The sequence below is a fragment of the Nomascus leucogenys genome, chromosome 16 (genome assembly GCF_006542625.1).
Source record: "Nomascus leucogenys isolate Asia chromosome 16, Asia_NLE_v1, whole genome shotgun sequence".
In the NCBI taxonomy this organism is placed as follows: Eukaryota; Metazoa; Chordata; class Mammalia; order Primates; family Hylobatidae; genus Nomascus; species Nomascus leucogenys.
The window spans coordinates 83,110,075-83,128,955 of NC_044396.1; the positions used below are offsets into that span (position 1 = coordinate 83,110,075).

At 44.7% G+C, this 18,881-nt stretch overlaps 1 protein-coding gene and 1 long non-coding RNA gene across 4 annotated transcripts in view; one reads left to right on the plus strand and one right to left on the minus strand.

The window, feature by feature from the left end:
• The window catches only part of ADCY8 (adenylate cyclase 8), a 271,269-nt gene extending 253,936 nt beyond the window's left edge, over positions 1–17,333 (minus strand). Inside the window, exon 1 of one of the 3 annotated variants that reach the window (XM_003256212.3) lies at positions 14,282–17,333. In XM_003256212.3, coding sequence (XP_003256260.1) covers positions 14,282–15,241 — 960 coding nt within the window. In that variant the 5' untranslated portion in view covers positions 15,242–17,333. The remainder of the gene's footprint in view (positions 1–14,281) is intronic. The other 2 variants (XM_030795007.1, XM_030795008.1) reach the window with 2 other exon arrangements.
• The window catches only part of LOC115830628, an 85,908-nt gene continuing 81,485 nt past the window's right edge, over positions 14,459–18,881 (plus strand). Inside the window, exon 1 of the long non-coding RNA XR_004026157.1 lies at positions 14,459–14,518. This is a non-coding gene — a long non-coding RNA (uncharacterized LOC115830628). The remainder of the gene's footprint in view (positions 14,519–18,881) is intronic.

Genomic DNA, 18,881 nt, shown 5'->3' on the forward strand with positions numbered 1-18,881 from the left:
GCGAATATGATTGTTCAGGCATTTACTCAACAAGCTTCTGCTATGAGATTCCCTCGCGATGTGCCAGTGTCCATTCCAGTGATATACAAAAGGACAGACCCTGTTCCCAAAGAGCACATTGTTTAATAGTAGAGACAAATAAATAAAGCATAAGTGCAATCTTATCTGCTAACATGAATTCCTCCTGTAGATATTAAGAATAATTTCCTCATCTCAGGTCTAGTCAGGATTCTCCTTTTAAATAGAAATGAGTGCAAGCTGAATGCCTAGAGCACACAATTTCAGGAATTATTCCTTCGCGGGGTTGCACAAGTATAGGGTCAGCCCCTGAGAACAAGTGCCTCTTGTAAGCTTTGCACCCTGGATGCCTCACTTGTCTCAACTAATCATGGCCCCACATCAAACCTGCCTTAAAAGTCCTTAACTCAGTTTGAAATCATTCACTTATTTAGGTGATTATTTGGTGGATGACTGCCTATAGCTCTAGATTATAATCTCTTTAATAGCAGGATCCTGGATTCTTTTCCTCACCACAGCACCCCTACTGCCTGCATGCAGCACGTTGTGGTACTCCATAAATATTTGCCATACGAGGCTAAATGAAAGCATGCATTAATGAATGATGGAAGAATGTTGCTATGATCTGAAAATTTGTGTCCCTCCAAAATTCACATGTTAAAATGCTAACCCTAAGGTGATGGAATTAAGAGGTGGGAGGTGAATGTGTCATGAGGGTGGAGCCTTCATGAATGGGATTAGTGTTTAGAAAAAAGGCCTCAGATAGCTGCCTTGTCTCTTTCATCCTGCAAGGACACAGTCGGAAGATGGTCATGTGAACCAGGAAGCAGGCCCTCACCAGGCACCAAATCTACTGGTGCTTAGATTTTGAGCTTCCCAGCCTCCAGAACTATGAGAAATAAATGTTTGTTGTTGTTGTTGTTGTTGTTGTTACAAGTCAGTCAGTTATGGTATATTGCTATGGAAGCCTGAATGTTCAATAATATAAGTGAATTAGAGGACAGGGATCTAAATCTACCTGGTGGACTAGCAGGGACCCACTGAAGAGAAGGTGGGGTCTGTGCCAAACTCCAAAGCCTTTCCCACAAATTATGATCTGCAGACTGCAAGCATCCATTACCTGGCAACTTGTCAGAAACACACAATCTAGGGTCCTCCTCCTAAATCCAAATTTCGTCAAGATCTCCAAGTGATTCCTATTCATATTAAAGTTGGAGAAGCATTGGTCTAAAAGATGCAGGGGTTAAGCCAGGTGAAGCCCAGAAACTGTCAGCTTAGGCCAGAGAACTCATTGAAAAAGGGTGACTGTGTTTAAACTTAAATTATAAAATCAAATGAAATGTATTACCTGATTCCTCGTTACCAGGTCCTGCTTTAAATACTCCATGTGTATTATTTCATCTCCTCAACAACCTTCTGAGCTATTATTATTCCCATTTTGCAGCTGAAGAAAGTGAGGTGCAGAAAGATTGAGGCTCTTGTCAGTGTCATAAAATGAAAAAATGGCAGATCAATCCCAGGTAGTCTGAATCCACATCCTGTGCTATGAACTCTATGCTTTTTTCTTTCCTTGGGAAGTGTGTAAGTTTGGCATATAGCAATCTCCAATACATGTCCTCTTTCATTGAGAGTCATGCTTGAAGGAATGCTCATCTTTTTGTCAAATTCTGCATATGTCTTCCCCTCCTTTCCTTAAACATCTAACATGAGCTCAGATTATCAAAGTCAAACAAACACAATTCTCCAATTAAACACACCCCACTTATTCTTAAGCAGGCACTTGTCCCAGAGAAGGTGTACAGAAGGAATTCCAGGAAGTGGTGACACTTGAATATTGCCAGGCAAGGAAAGTAAACAATTGTCCTAGAAAACACACACAGGCAGAAGCCATCATGGAATATGCAGAAAACTGGTGATGAGGTTCAACAGTAGAACTTACCCAGTGAAGTGATGTGGTGAGAATGCTAGCATATGGGAGAAGCTCCCACTGGGGAGTGTGGGGGTGGTTCAGAGGAGCATGGGGTGCCTTGATGAATCTTGGGGGGGTGCTGCACTAGAACAGAAAGAGCAGGATAGAGAGCTGTGGACAGACCCCAGCAATGGAAGACTAAACCATCAGAATTTCATGTAGATATTAGATGGGACGGAGTCAATTGTTGACTTGTTGAGGTTGGGCTGCCTCAATGGAGATATCCAGTAGGTCTCCAGATTGCCAGGTCTTAAGCTTAGCAGATAAAACTGGGGTAGAGATACAGGGTTAGGAGTTAGCAGCACACAGATACATACTTGTTGACTGAGGGAAGGATTTGATTATCCAGGGAGTGGTGTGGAGTGAGATAATGTGAAGTCATACAGGATGGAAACTTCAGGAGCCCCAGCATTGAAGAGGTGAATTGAAAAACAAGACCTGGAGACACCTGAGAAAGAAGAGTATGTAACCAGCACTACGCTATGCTGTAGAGACTTAACAGTGACCCAGATGCCACCCCAGACTTTGTGAAGCTCACGGCCCAGCTGGTGAGAGAGATGTGGAAGCCAATAGTGCTGCAAAATGAGGCAGGATAAATGGGCAGGTAAAGGGCCATGCCCTCAGAAGAGGAATATCTAAGTGGGTCGGGAGTGTTGAGCTATCCATCTTTTAGACATGAAGAAATTTTTGCCCAAAGAAGCTGAAGCCATTGGCCAAACTTGCTGTGAAAAACCCATAGCAAAAACAGGAGAAGAATTTGTGTTTTCTATGTTTTTAAGGAAATATACTTACATGGTTTCAAAAATATCTTTCATTGTCCACTGGCACAGCTTCTCTCTGGCTGAGATGGCTTGGGCAGGGCCCAAAGAGCTGTGTATCATGTCATAATTCACTTGGCAAGAACCAAGGGCAATATCTCTGTCTCATAAATAGAAAAGAAGAGACTTTGTAGTCACTGCACACTGACCACTTGGGGCCATGAACTCATTCTCAAATGAACTACCTGCTGCCAATAGGCTGGGAAGGCTCACCCGATGAATGAGGGTGTGGGAGATTTGACTTTAGAAGAAAACCAGCTTGCTCTTAGTGATTTTTTTCCTTGAACTAATTAGCAGAAAAAAAAAAAAGAACTAAAAAGACTCATGACCGTTTTTGGGACTTTACAAAGACAGTTTTAGTTAATTGCATTGAGTTCCATCCTCTAAAATCTGACTTTGGTTTGCTTTTTAGAAGTCTGTAGATAAACTGGTCCAGTTAGGGTACAATATGGTCTTTATGTGACAGGTTTTAAGCTGTAGGAAACAGTGGACTAAGCAACTATCCATTTTTTACACTTAGGAAAGTCAACCTGCTTTGTCCAATATCTTCCCCTAAGGAGTGAGGCCTACCAGCCCCTCGGGTATGGAGCACCAGGAGTCAAGTGGAAGTGCGGGAGTACCTCCTGCCCACAGCTGCACCTGTATGTAACCAGATGGTGAGCACCCACCAGAAGGGGGCACCACTGAGACATCAAGCCCAGGAAGTGATTTCCAGTGTGTTGCACAGCAGGTTGTGGGTTGCACAGCAGGAAGTGAGAGGCAGGGCAAATGAGTGAAGCTGCATCTGTATTTACAGCCACTCCCCATCGCTTGCATTACTGCCTGAGCTCTGCCTTCTGTCAGATCAGTTGCCAGTGGTGGCATTAGATTCTCATAGGAGTTCAAACCCTATTGTGAACTGCACATGCGAGGGATCTAGGCTGCAAGCTCCTTATGAGAATGTAATGCTTGATGATCTGCCACTGTCTCCCATCACCCCCAGATGGGACCATCTAGCTGCAGGAAAACATTATGGTGTGAATTGTACAATAATTTCATTATATATTACAATGTAATAATAACAGAAATAAAGTACACAATAAATGTAAAGCTCTTGGATCCTCCCAAAATCATCCCCTACCCATGTCTGTGGAAAAATTATCTTCCATGAAACCATTCCTTGGTGCCAAAAAGTTTGGGGACTGCAGCTATAAAAGCAAAGAACTCCAGAGCTGGGTATAGAGATTCAGAGCCAGGACGCTGAAGAACAAAGAGGGAAGAGAACAAGAGGGTGATGTATTTGCTAGCAATTGGACTCTATTTTGAGTAGATGGGCCTGATCCATTTAAAGTGTTTGGTAACGGACAAATACCCATGAATAATTCAGGCCCATAACTTTTGTTTTAACTTAAACAATCTGGATAATTACTTGAATTTTTCTTCACGTTATCTAATATGTATATGTATATGCATATGTATAGCAAAAACTCAGCTGCAGGTTTCTGCTCAAAGTGCTTCATGGGATAATTTCTGGTGTACTTTTGCTGTATTGACAGAGAGACTGATTTCTCTTCTCTTGCCAGTTTTTCATTCCCTGTTGATGCTTCTGTGATGATGTGTGTGTGTGGGTGGGGGTGGAGTAGGGGGTGGCTGGGGGAAGGAAGGAGATGGTCATCTACTATTCGTTCATTCCATTCATTTAAAATATGGTATTCAGAGCCATCCATGTGCCAGATGCTATGCTAGCTGCTAGAGACATAAAGATGGATAAGATAGAATTCTTGACCTCAAGGGGCTCATAGTCTGGTGGGCATGTAAGAACGTTATGACATTGCTCTGATAGAGGAAAACATGGGATGTGGAAATGTACCAAGGAAAGGGACTTTGAGCCTTGCCTAAACTTACTGTCTGCCCACGTTTGTGTGGGGATAGGTTGCCTAGAGCCTCAGGGCAGCTCTTCAGTTTTCAGCTGGAGTCACTTTGAGCACAGAATGAATATGAGTTCCCAGAGCTGCACATACTCCCTCCTGTCATGTCTTCAGGTCACCAGCCTTGTGACACATTCAGTTTGTGATAAGGCGATGCTCAGACAACTGATGAGTTGGCCCATCCCAGGGTCCTTTTACACGCTCTTCTTTTCTTCACCAGGGAGGAAGATCCATACCCTTCCACTATTTCTTCTGGAGTCTGACCTTTCCTTTCATGTAACTTCTAAAAAGAAATCCACTGCAGCTTTGATGTTTCATACTTTAGAGGTCTGTAGTAAAAAGAGCCCAAGTCTTGCATTTGTGTAAAATATTTACTGAATCCCTGAATCCTGTGCTCCAGATGTGTTCTAAGAGTCGGGTACGAATCTCCAACCAAACCTCTGCAGCGGAGTCACAAATACCCTACCCAAATCCATCCAAGCATGAGCTCCATTACATCAATAACCTTATCTCTTTAGTACCTGGCTGTGTTCTAGGACATAAAACCCAGCAGGCAGTCAACAAATATTTGGTGAAAAATTTATCTATTCAATAGTTATTCCACCTTTCATTCTAATGCAATCCTGATCTTTTAAAGCCCAGCAAAATCATTTTTTGGCCATCCTTTCTTGCTGATAGAATTAATTATGTCGCCTGAAATATAAGGAGGTCTTGTTGGGCAGAGATCCCAGGGGAACTCCTCAAAGGGGCACAAATTCAGTTGGCTTATGCCCTTTTACCATTTTGGACTCTTGCCCTTTGTCTTCTACTTTTCCATGCCTGCAAAGCAGCCATGATGACATGAGATGCAGCCAATGACTTTCAACTGACCTTGAAGAAAAGCTGTGCAACAATCCATCAGGGATATAATAAAGGATTCCCTCTATAGGAATATATATGTATATATCTCCCTACATAGGATATTCCTATATATCTATAGGAATAGATATATAGATCACTATATAGGAATCTCTTTGATTACCTCCCTGATGAATTGTTGCACAGCTTTCCCTTGGAGAATGCCCAATGGCAAGGAGCTCATCATCTCAAAAAGCAGCTCCCTGGGCAGGTCTGTTTGTTACCAAACTTTACCTTTTTGTGAATCAGAATTTCTCCTGCTTTAATGGCTATCCATTAGTCTTAATTCCATTCCACAGGAGACACACACAAAATAACCAGTCTCTTTGTCATGGCAGAACCCCAAATATTTAAAGGCAGTCACCATATTCCTTCTATATCCCTTCTATCTTCAGGCCTTCCAGAGGTATTCTTCCTTGTTAGGTTTTTTGTTTTTGGTCCTTGCTATGGCTTGAATATGCCCCTCATAAAGTGTGTGTTGGAAACTTAATCCAAAATGTTACAGTGGGGCCTAATGAGAGGTGTTTAGATCCTGAGGGCTTTACCTTCATGAAAGGATTAATGTTGATTTTAAAAGTGTTTGAGGCCTTGAGTTCAATCTCTTGCTCTTTTATGCCCATGTGATGCCTACTGCCATCTTACATTGCAACAAAAAACCTTCACCAGATATGGTCCCTCAATCTTGGAATTCCTAGTCTCCAAATCCAGGAGCCAAATAAATTTCTGATTTTTTTAAAAAAATAAATTACACAGTCTCAGGTTTTGTTATAGCAGCATAAGATGGGTTCTGTTAGATTTTTTGTGTGTGTGCTCTTATTTCTTCTCCCTATATTCTGAGTTAAAGAAATACATGTACTTTGATAATGCATTCTCTAACCTTAGTAGTTTCTATTTTATAAGCAATCTTGTGCCTTCAGCATGTAATCACACACACATACATACACACAAATGAAGGAAAGATTCTGACACGGTTTACTCCAGTCAACTGAAAAATCAGCTGACATAGAACGAGGATGTGTTGTTTACAAAATGAAGTGGTTATAGTTTTTTGTTTTTATGTGAAATTTTTACACTGGCACTGTAGATAGAAATGGCAGTTGTAAAAACATTACTCATTTAACAAGAAACCCCAAGACATTAATGTGATTTACTTGCATATCCAGCTTATGTCTTCACCATGTATAACTTTATCATTCCCTAATTTGGGGGAAGTTTGTGCTTCAAAGACATTTTGCAATTAGTAACACTTGAGCTTGGATATATAAAGCAGGAAACAGAGTGAAAGGGATAAAAAACGCCAGTAGCTGTACAGTACAAAGTATTTCATATATTAAAATATATGATCTAGCTAAATGAAATTCAGATATCAAATTATACACATGCACATCCAGAGTCCAATGCATAGAGATCAAAGAAACAAGCAAACGTAGGTTTATCTGACAACACCTTGTCAGATAAGCTCTGTTCCTTTATTGAGAAGGTAGTGGCGTAGTGGCATTTGCTGGTAGGTGGCGTTTATGCATACCAGAATGTGCCTGGGCCTCCTGTGGAATGTCTGGCATCTCCATGGTTAATTAATCTATTCTGCATTCTTCCTCTCCCCCACAGGGCTGACTGTAAAAAATCTTGCAGGGAAAAATCTGGCTTCCGAAGCACTGCTTAAGTGACCTGACTTCTTAAAATAGTCCTTCATAAACAAAACTCACATGATATAATTTGAGTGTGTAAATCCAATTACATTTCCTGGGGAAGTGCAGGGAAGATTATACTAGCTTTCCCTGCTCTGTTGTGGCTGGCTGAAGCAGCATTCCTCGGCTAAAGCCCCACAAAAATCCTGGGAAGAAAATTCTTCATATAACCCACTCTTTTGCTAACTGAGGTTCAAACCTATGTATCACAGAAATTTTGCAACCTTCAATACTGCCACTAATCTTCATGTTCTGTTACTTTAATTCTGCCCCAAAGAGCAAACCAAGAACACACTTCAGAAGCGATAAGTCAAGTGAACTGCTATGTTGTCCAGCTGCATATTCTGGGTCTACTGGTCTCTCAGAGAATCAATATTGTACCTATTTGGTGCTGAGAGGAAAGGTTTAAGATGAATGTTGCAAGTGTCTCCTATGTTTTGGAAATAAACACATGTAGAAGCAACTTAAATAGACACACTTGTGAAATGAATAAATTAGCATCTTAAGAAATATTTAGACAACAGTAAAATGTCACATCAGCATGATTGTAGTAGTGTCCTCTGATTAAATGTTGCTAGCAGCACTGAATATGGAATAAACTCTTTTTAAAAATCTTTCATTTTTTTGCTTGGTTTCACTCATTTCTGATGAGCTCTTAAAATGCCATCAATCATCAAAGTGTAAATATGACTAATGCATTTGTCCTACTTAGCATGACATTGTAGCAGCTGCTCTAGAAGCAAAGTCCTCCCAATCTTCCCAGTTCTAATCTAATTACGCTGTGACCTGCTGATAACAGTCAGGTGATATTACCAGATATGAAGGAAAACAAATTCATAATTCAATCTTGCAAAGCACACACTACACAATCATTTTACAACTCTCTCTAAATACAGAGACAACAAGCCTATTTGCAACTCCAGGGCAAAGATGTCTACAGGTCAGAGCTGAAGGGATTTAATTGGTCATTTCAGCAGTCATTAAGATATCCTTTGTAAAGCCCATTCTCCACCAACACACATACACACAAGCACACACACATACACATGAAGAAGAAAGAAAGAAAAGAAAAATAGAAAGAAAGAAAAAGGAGACTCTCTGGATATCTTTTACAAGTAAGAGAGAATAATATTTCCATTTCTCGGCATTCAGAGGACTCTCTTGGGAAGGTTGACACTCAAATTGGCTTTTGAAAGGCATTTTTCTCAGACATGCTGGAAAGCTGCCACTATTTTTTTAAAGCCTATATGAATTTCCTAAAGAAAAATGTACAGAAATGGAGATATTTGGGGTTTTAAGAAATGCACACCATAACTAGTGAGGTGCATTAAATTGGATTCCAGTCATACTCATTTAATGGATATTTATGTCTCTCAAATGAGTATGTACCTCGATACCAACTACCAAATTGGAATGATTTATATTTCATGCCATTTGTTGTACATTAAGTAGTCACAGGATTCCCTTTATTTGATTTGAGATAGCTACAAAGAACCTTAGACTTAGACAAAGAACATATAATATCTTTTTTTTTTTTTTTTTTTTTTTTTGAGACGGAGTCTCGCTCTGTCGCCCAGGCGGGAATGCAGTGGTGCGATCTCGGCTCACTGCAAGCTCCGCCTCCCGGGTTCACACCATTCTCCTGCCTCAACCTCCCGCATAGCTGGGACTACAGGCGCCCGCCATCACGCCCGGCTAATTTCTTTTTTTTTTTTTTTTGTATTTTTAGTAGAGACGGGGTTTCACTGTGTTAGCCAGGATGGTCTCGATCTCCTGACCTCGTGATCCGCCCACCTCAGCCTCCCAAAGTGCTGGGATTACAGGCGTGAGCCACCACGCCTGGCCAGAACATATAATATCTTACGTTCAAACTGTATAAATGATGGGAGAGAAGTTGGTAATTTTATTATATTCATTTTATCTTTACTGTGAAGTCAGTCCTTCATTTAAGTGGTCAGAAATGTGTATTTAAGTCACATACAAAGTCAGCTTCCCTCCTGAACTCAGCTTACTCATACTATACACCACTATCTTATCCACCACAAAGAAAAAAAAAAAATTTCCCCTAAAGGATTTCTTAAAGGCCAAGTGGTAGGCTAAATGTCCCTCATTATAAGTCAAGTTTAACGATCATTCTTTAGCATTTTTCTGGCTCTAGTCTCTCCTGTTCAATAGGATGTTGAAAGGTAGGAAAGAAGATGTTGCATGAGGAATTTAAATCTGACAGCATGACCTTGAGCACTAAGTAACCTGGATTTGCATACCTGGCTGCCTTCAATTGTACAGTTATCTTGGAGAAATCATCTCTACTCTGACAAGTCCGCTTATCTATCTCACCAAGAGGCACAGAAGACTAATTAGCCACTAGCTGTAACATTTTAGAATCCCCAAGAGGGAACCATAATGCAGTGATCTTTCTGGTTAAATATTGCTGCCGCTCAGTTTTCCAATAACTAAATGATTTCCACCATCTTATCACTAATGAGCTAAAGTATGAGAATGAGATGAGTTTCAAATGTAAGATAGCTCCTATTATTGTCACCAGCAATTAAAATAGAGTAAAATGCTAACCATAGCAATAGTGTTTACAGTTTCTCTACCCTGTGAAAGAACCTAGCAAATATAATCTTATCATTAATCCTTTATTTATACATATAACATCATTTTGTAATGAATTTCCTGGTGGATAAATTGAATTGGTGAGACAATTGGTTTATGATGTGGAAAAAATAAACCAGTGTCTTAGGGAAATCTGGACAAGATATTCCTATCATTGGTTTGAGGCTTATTTAACTTGGATTGGGGGCGGTTTCATAAGAAAGAAATGATTGTAGTCCTAGTGCTGCCTATAGCTGAGCTAAGTCAGAGTGAAATAAAAGGAACCCTTCAAACTGGGTTTTGAGCCTTCTGAAAGTTTCTCAGTCTTTCCAATGTCACTCCAGATGCAGAAAACATATGGGTGATTATGTCTGCTCTAGACAATAATCTCTTTGTTGGGTGGGAAGTCAATGTTTGTAGTGTGTTAATTGAGTAGAGAAAACATAAACCATCTCTTTTCTGATGGCAGGGAATTTCCTGAGTGGCCGCTTTTAGGTTCCATTTTGTATCCACAGTGGAAAGCAAATGGTGATTCAATAAACACAGGGCTTTGTCTCTTCATATAGGGTGTCAGCAGAGATTTTCAGTGTGGTTGCTACCCTGTCAAGTCACAGATGTCATTTCCTTCAGGGTAGAAAGAGGGAAAGCAGATTCTCATAGCTTAGATTAAAGGAAGTTAATCACTGGCTCATTTGTTCCTTTCAAAAATGATATTTTCAGAGAAGTGAAACAGCTGCCAAGGTGTGCTAAGTCTATACTCTCATTTTCGTTTCCTAAATCCTGAAAATGCTAAGTTAAACATTAGCCATCCCCCTAAAGAGAATGAAGATTAATGTGGAGAAAGATGCTATTCCAGTGTTTATGGCTTTTAGTTGACAGATTTGTATCCAGCTAAGCAGAATGATGAGCTAGCTACAATGAGCCTATGCCCAGCAATTCACTGACTTTTCTCTCATAATTTCCCTTTGGCTTCTTCATTAAATGTTTATTCATGTGCTATACAGAATTTACTCTCTTAAGCAGTAAAAGAAGTACTCCTCACTCTTTAATAGTTTCAAATGCTTACATGTTTAGAAGGATAATCACTAAAGGGTTTCTGAAGAATAATTGGCATCGGAGTCAGGTTTTGAATTCTGTCCTCACCACTTGCCAGGTTCCTGATTCTCAGGATATCACTGTAAAGTTTCTAGGATTCTGCCATTTTTTTTCTCTGAAATGAAAATGAAGGATGATACCATCTATTTTTCATCATTAGATGTGATGATGCACATAAGGGTGCTTAGTTACATGTAAAATACTGTGCAAAGTAAAGGATTATTATTGCTTTTTGATTTCTTTAAAAGATGTTTACATGTAAGACTGCCTGACACACATATGATGTGTGTGTGTGTGTGTGTGTGCGTGTAGAAAGCTTTCACCAACATAACACCAGGGCACTTGGATATTTTATAATATTTCCTATATGACGAATTGTCCTGTTCATTCAGTGACCGTTTGTTGAGTACCTACTATATGCGTGGCGTTTTTCTACAGGCCAAGGATAAAATGCTATTTATGATAGACAACATCCTTGCCCCTTATGGTGTTTACATTCTTGTGAGGGTGTGGGGAGAAACATAGTAGATATAAACAAATACGATAATTTCAGATAGCAGATGTGCTCTGGAGAAAATAAAACAAGTCATTTACTAGAGAAAGTAGCATTTGAGAGTCTGGAACAATAAGAATGTGCCAGTCTTATAAAGACTTAGGAAAAGTTGCTCTAGGTAGCAGGTGAAAAGACCTAGAATTAGGAAGAGCTTAGAATATGGCAAAAATGAATAGCGTATTTGGAGCCTAATGAAGGGAAGACAAGAGAAGAGAAGGAAATATGATTGGAGAGAGAAGCAGCAACTAGCTCAGGGAATCAAGCATGCTGTGATAAGCAGTTAGGATTTTACTCTAGTTGCTATAACAAGTGTTTAGCAGGTTTTGAGCATTCCTTATGTGTTACCAGACATAGAAAACTAAATAGTACCTATTCAAAAATCACAGATTCTTATAAAAAGCGATTTATTCTCTACTTCGTCCATCTGCACGATCTAGGAAAGACTCTTCAGCCCATAGAGGGCGCCAAAGGACCTTTAAAGGCCATTTCAGCACTGAAATGAGGGGAGAGAGCTCTGGTTGTTCCTTTAGAGTTTTGGTAAAAGGTGACTCAACCTATGAAATCGTAGTTTATCTATAATTTTTACCCAAACAAAAAATTGAATGAGCTTGGCTTACATGTATCAGGACCTTGGTTTTCACAGTGGAGAATTGTTTATGATGAGATGAGGGTGGGAAGACATTTGGGGGTTATTTTTAATCTTCTCCCATCTGGTAGTATTTGAGTAGAGTATAAAACAAATATGGAGCCAAAATTTACTTTCTGGATTCACTTGGCAAGAAACATATATCTATACTTAGAACTTTGAAAACACTCATAATTTGCCACTTAGGATGTGTTATTCTAAATACTATTCCAAACTTACTTATTAAGTTTTCTAGTTGTGTGTACTGAGAAAGGCTATTGAGTGAAAAGTAGTGGGTTATAGTACAGGGAATTTCTTATACATGATCAGATACCTATGCTTTATCGTGAAAACAGCTCATAGTGAGTTAGATGAAAAAAAGAGAAGGCAAAGAGAAGGAAAAAGAAGGAGGAAAGGGAGGAAGACAGGGAAGAAAAGATCTGCTAATGTCTAAGTATACAACAAACAAAATAAAAAAGAATGAGAGAGCTTGGAAGAAAGTAGATTTAGATGTACTGGCATGTAGATCTTCATGTAAACAGGATTGAGAAATAGCTAATACCAAAGAATTTGACTTCCGCTTCCCAGATTGAGACTTATTTGTTATATGTGGATATAAAGGTTCACGGTGACTGTGATAAAACCTTCATTATTGTCTTTAATAAGAAAAAGTTCAGTCAATCAGCCCTTACTCAGAGTCTCTCATCTCTCCATTTCATGCCTGATTATCACAGGCATGTAATTTATATACTCTTTGCTTTACCCAGAGACACTTCAGAAAGCACTGTAAAAGCAGCCAACCAGATAAGTCACCTGAGCAAAGGAATATGGAACTATTGGAGAACAGACAGGATCCCACATTGACCAGAAGTCCAGGAGGCCAATGATGAGTAAAGCACTCTAACAGTGCTGGCAATCTAAACATCATGAGCAATTTTCAGTAGGGTCGGGCCTGTTTATTCTAAGCACCATCTATTCAAATTCGACAATAAGGAAGAGGAGTTTTCAGCTTCTAATACAGCAAAAATGATACAGAGGCTAAGGACAGAGCGGGCCCATACAAAGCAGCTCCCTGACCATGCATCTCACGCCAGCCGTCTATTTGAAAACACTTCACTTGACATGTTTCCCTCATTTTTGAGAAACCCCCAAATTCACTCTCCTGTTACCTAGCATACATTTTGCAAAGACAGTGCCATGCCATTAATTATCTATTAGTTCTAGTAAATTCAAACAATAGAAACATTGTCTACCTTCTCATCTATAGACAACGTGAACTTTGTTCACATAAGCATATCCATATTTAAGGGGAAGAATAGAAAAAAAAGGAGGAGAAAGGAGGGAAAGATACCTAAAGAACAAGATTCCACCTAAATATAATATTTAAACCATCTACCTCAAAATGCCCTTTTCCAATTAATCAAAACTTGCATTCTTTGCCACCCCCAATTACTGAGTTTGGTTTATTCAAAGCACTGGGGTCGCATCGTGTCATGAGAGAAGATACCATGTTCGGTCACCTAGGCAATAAAAAATTCCCGAGAAAACCATGTGTCATAGGATTGTTTGAAGGATTGGATGAAATAACATGTACAGTACTCAGCACTGACAATCAGTATGTGTTTAACAAACGTATGTTCCTTTGAGAACTGAGGGTTTGTGGCTTAGAGATACGGAAAAACCCAACTCTGAAGCCCAGAGCCTGCTACAACACCCTGCTGCGACTCTCCTGAGGAGAGCTGTTAAGGAATGGGTCACCTTCTAAATCTGGATGCTTCTCTTCCCCTTCTGTCTCCTGCTCCAGAGACTGCAGACCCTGAGGGAGGGGAATGAGGAGCAGAAAGCAGACTTTCTTAGCTGATGTCAGAGTAGGATTACTCATAGAATCAGAGTAGAAGGGTAGAGTTGGTAGAAACTTTTAGAGGTCATTTAGTTCCACTTTAAGAAGAGATTGCATCCCGCTAACACTCAAGACCTCCCAGGTGCAAGGCACTGTGCCAGACTGAAGGCGGAGGCTTAAAGAGAGTGAGGCAACCCTGGCTCTCTGGAAGCTATATGATTAATAACCCGGGGAAGTCAGAGGGGAAACAAATGCAAGGCAGACAGGAATTACCTGGTTGATGGAAATGACCGCCAGCCGGGGGATGACCACTTGGAGGATGACCTGCAGCAGCGAGGTGCCCAGGCCGGCCAGGATGGCCCAGGTGAGCGGCAGCGGCAGCATACTGTAGGTGGCGAAGAGCGTGAAGAGCACGTAGCCTATGCCGTCGCCCAGGAGCCCGTAGCCGAGGCCTGCTGCCAGGATCTGGGTGGTCATGGCCACCCAGGTGACCACACCGCTGTACTGCAGGTACGTGTGGGAGGTGGTGTCCTTCCTGACCACCACCAGGGCGCAGATCACCACCTCAATGCCGGTGAAGAAGCCCAGCAGGATGCCCTTGAGCGGGTCCATGGGGGCCGAGGCCAGGCTCAAGTGTAGGACCAAGAGAGTGAGTTTGGTCAGCACGTCCAGCACGTTCATCACCACTTCCGATTTGCGCCTTTGGCCCAAGAAATAGCGCTGGTAGAGGCGTTCCAGATCCCGAGATTTGAAGGAGTTGCGCAGGGTGGGGAAAATGACCCCTCGGTAGCTATAGCCCCCATTGAGAAAGAAATCCGAGTTGCTAGGGGCACAGTCAAGGTGCAGGAAGCCCAGGTCGCCCCCGCCTCCGCTGCCGCTGGCACTGCCGCTCCCGCTGCGTTCCGGGAAGACTTTGGTGCCGCAGGTGCTGTGCGCTCGCTCCCCCGGGCCCAGCGAGTAGAGGGGCAGCGCCGAGTCGCCTGACAGCTGCGGCGCGTGGTGGTTGGGGCCGCCGCCCGCAGGGTCCGAGGCTTTGCCCGAGCCTCCACTCCCGCTGCCGCTGCCTCCCCGGTGCCCGTGAATGAAGCGCTGCTCCGTGATGTGTCGCACCGCCGTCTGCCACAGCAGCCGCTGCGGCCGGGAGGCGCTCCTGCCGTCGCCGGCCGGGGGCGTCGGGTGGATGGTGTAGAGTTCCTCGCTGCCTGTAAGGCAGCGCACATCGGAGAGCTCCATGGCTCTGGGCCGCAGGGAAGGAAGCGCAGAACCTTGGGGAGGCAGCCGGAGGAGGGGGTTCCTAAAGACTCAAAGGCGGCCTGGTAGGAGCTTGGCAGCGATCCCTTTTATCCTAGGCTGCCCCGTTGCAGTAGCCCTGCGCCAGGGCTCCCTGTGGGTCAGGTCATACTGTGCCCAGGGGCAAAGGGCACCTGGAAGATCGCGGCGGACCTCGGCGTCCTTCCGCGCTGCTCTCCCGCCAGCCGGCGCAGCTTGGGTACGCAGCGGCAGTGGTTATTTGTCCTCAGGAGCCGCAGACCCTTCCTGGGCTCAGGCTCCTTGGGTGGTTCTAGGCTCAGCGTTTTGGCGCAGCCTTTACTCTCCAAGAGACGCCTAAGCGCCTGGGCGCCGTGCTTCTGCTGCGCGTCGGGCGGGTCCTGGCTGCAGCACTGGGCTCTGGACGCCCACTGTTCCGCGGCTGCAGGGGGCCTGGCCGGCGGTGACCGGCGGCAGCGATGGGTGCGAAGTTAGCAGATGTGGCTGGAATCATCGCCCTTCGGAGAACTCCATTGCGCCGGGATGGGGAGCAGGGGCGGAGCTGGGGGCGGGGGCAAAGAAGGAGGAGGAGGGGGGCACGGTGAGGTGGCGGGGCGCCCCGCGACAGGGTTGGAGAGGTGGTAGCCTCCGCGCTAACAATTCACCAAATAGTTAATTTGGAGGAAGGGGTATGCTGAGGCTCCCTCCTAGGCTCTTTCCTAGTTCCGGAGCAAGGACTGACAGCGCAGCGCTGGCTCTGGCCAGAAGCATCCCTCCGGGAGGGGGTGTGGGGACTCTCGCCCCAGGGTCCCAGCCCGAGCTATAAGACGAGGTCAACGCTTTCAGCTGTGCTTTCGAAGGGTCGCAGCACACAGTTCCCATCCCCTTTACTTCGTTCTTTGGAGTCCATTTGGCTCGGAGCTAGGAGGATCAGGAGGCGAGGGAAGGGAAAAGTGGGGAGGGCTCCAAAGCCAAGAGCTCCGAGAACGAAGAGAAGCCGCCGGTGCGGATATCTGAGGCTGAGAACCGAAGCTTGGCGGATGAGGCGAAGGTTTGGAGGAGAAGGGAGGCCCGAGGCCCCGTGGAAGTCGACAGAGACGCCTCTGGATCCAGGGAAGCGCCGCCGCGTGCCACCCTGGAGCTCTGAAACGCACCGCGGGCGCCTGGCGACTGGGAGGAATTTGGAGACCTGTCAGAGTGGTCAGACACCCGCGGTGACTTAAACCCGCCCCCGCGCCAAGCCACGCCCCCGGAACCTGGCCGGGGGTGGCGGAGGGACCTGCCACCCAGATCTGGCCAGGACGCCCCAGGTCTTGTAGGCAGCGGCACGCGCGGGCCGGCGTGGGAGAGGACCACTCAAGGCTAGGGCGGGCGGGCGCCCCCGGCCTTCCCTGGGCGCACTGCGATCCAGCGATCCAGCGATCCAGCGTTCCAGCTGGCCGCGCCAGCCGGTTCCTCCGCTGTTCTTTTTTAGGCATTGGCTCTTGTCCTCTGCAGGTGCGGAGCCAGGACTCGTAGGCCGCTTTGCCCACGGACTGGGAGAGCCCAGCGCGACGGAATACAGGGGCTCCTTTCCGCCCTTCCTGCCCGCGCGTCTTTTGGCAAAGCCAACTTTCGGGCTAAACGCAAAATCCCCCAAGAAGCCGCAATCATAGAGGCGGTCAGTTTCCTACAGGAGCCTCTTTACTACCTCGATCCGAAGGGGGTGGAGGGTACGGGACATCAAAATGGGGACGTCTCCTGCCTGCCTCGCACACTAAGTTTCTCCTCTTACAATAAGGGTCGAGGAGGCGGACGTGGAGAAACGCATGTCCAGGGGCCCCGCCTCGCCCTAGCCCAGGTTTCCCGCCCGCCCAGGCTCAGCGGAGCGCTCGCGGACAAAGCCTGCGGCGACGCTTGCGGCGGACCAAGTCGCTGAGCGGTGGGAGCTTAGTGCCGGTGCTAATGCCAGATGAGCCGCGTCCCGGGGTGCAGGGTCTGCAGGGCAAACGCGGCCGCCGCAGTCCCGCACCCGGATGAAGGTGGAGGAGCGGTGGTGGTCACCACCTCCGCCACCAAGACTGCGGCTGCAGCCGGTGGAGCCCGGGCCCAGAGCACGGTCAGCTGATGGCCAATGACGTCAGGCCCTGGGCGCGTTCGCGGCTCCCCGTGGCGTCCCATGAAAGCCCAAATGACCGCCTTGCCTTGCCGCCCCCTCAGCCCCTCCTGAGGGAGAAGAGAAGCTCCCTTCCCTCCTGCCTGTCCTAAGGAAAAATAAATTTCGATACCCCCACCCCCAGCCACATACACTGTCTCCAGGGTTATTTCTGTCGGCCGTGTCCCAGAAACGCGGGGTTTAATTCTTTGCTTTTTAATTCCTGTTTTTCTCCCCACGCATTTGGGCTTCGGGTTAAACCCAGAACGGGTCAGCTGCCTTGCACACAGAATTCCAGAAGGAAGAGAAAAGAATCTTCTAACATCCCGCCCCCAATCACTAACCAGTAGATTTCTAGAATTTCGTTCACTCACTGGAAAAGACTCCTTTAATTTCAATCCTTTAAAGTTGTATTCTACCATCCCCCAAGAAAGCCAAAATGAAACGCTCAACTTTAAGCAGATAGATGGCTAATTCTATTTTTAACTCTGCTTGTAGATGAATTAATCTGTTAACGCTGAAGATCTCCCAGAATAGTTGGCCTATCCCATGAGGCTGGAAGTTAAGGGTGAAAGTACCTCAAACAACTCTGTGTTACAGTTATCTAGCCCTTAATGAAATAACCCCAGCAATTACATTCCTGTGAAAGAAATGCTTCTTGCTTCTTCCTTCCTGAATTCCTTGAACTCATCAGCCTCACCCTACTGGAACTCGGGTGGGTAATGAGTCTCTTGACTTGAGATGGGAACCCAGACGGAGCACACTTGGGAGGGCTGTCCTATAGACCCTGTGCCAGAATGTGTGGGGAGCTGTGTCCTCTCTCTGTGGGCATTGCCCGAAGGCATCTGTGCTGAAGACCATATTAGCAAACTTGGCAATGGAAGACACCTCTTTATTTTCTCAGTTCTTTCTCCTTGGGGCCCTAAGGACTCAGCCTGAATAAATGAGGGGCTGGATGCAGCTGGAACTTTCCTACGAAAATCTTTCTCCAACCTGGACAGCTCCCAGGATGATTTATTCAGCAGCAAAAGGAGGCGGGCCAAGGAGGGGGAGATTGGACCCAATGAGATAAAATGACTCAGGCTGATGAATGAACACAGCATGCTACAGAAAGAAACTCAGAATTTCATGAACTCAGAGGTTGAAGCTAATGCATCAGGGAGAACACATCACGTCTGTTCAACTGACTGAACGTTTCGTGGCTGGAAGGGTGTTACCGGAGACTGTTTTAAAATAAGAACATGGATGACACAATTAGATTCCAATGTTCTTCTTGTTGGGATGACATAGTGCCATTCAGCCCAAGAAGCATTCTGTTTTTGAATGAAAGCATTGGTTCAACACAAAATTTAGAAGCTTTTTGGAATGTGCAAACCACCAAATGATTAAGAACCACTTAAAACAAGAGAAGTTGGCCGGGCGCTGTGGCTCACGCCTGTAATCCCAGCACTTTGGGAGGCCGAGGCGGGCGGATCACGAGGTCAAGAGAAT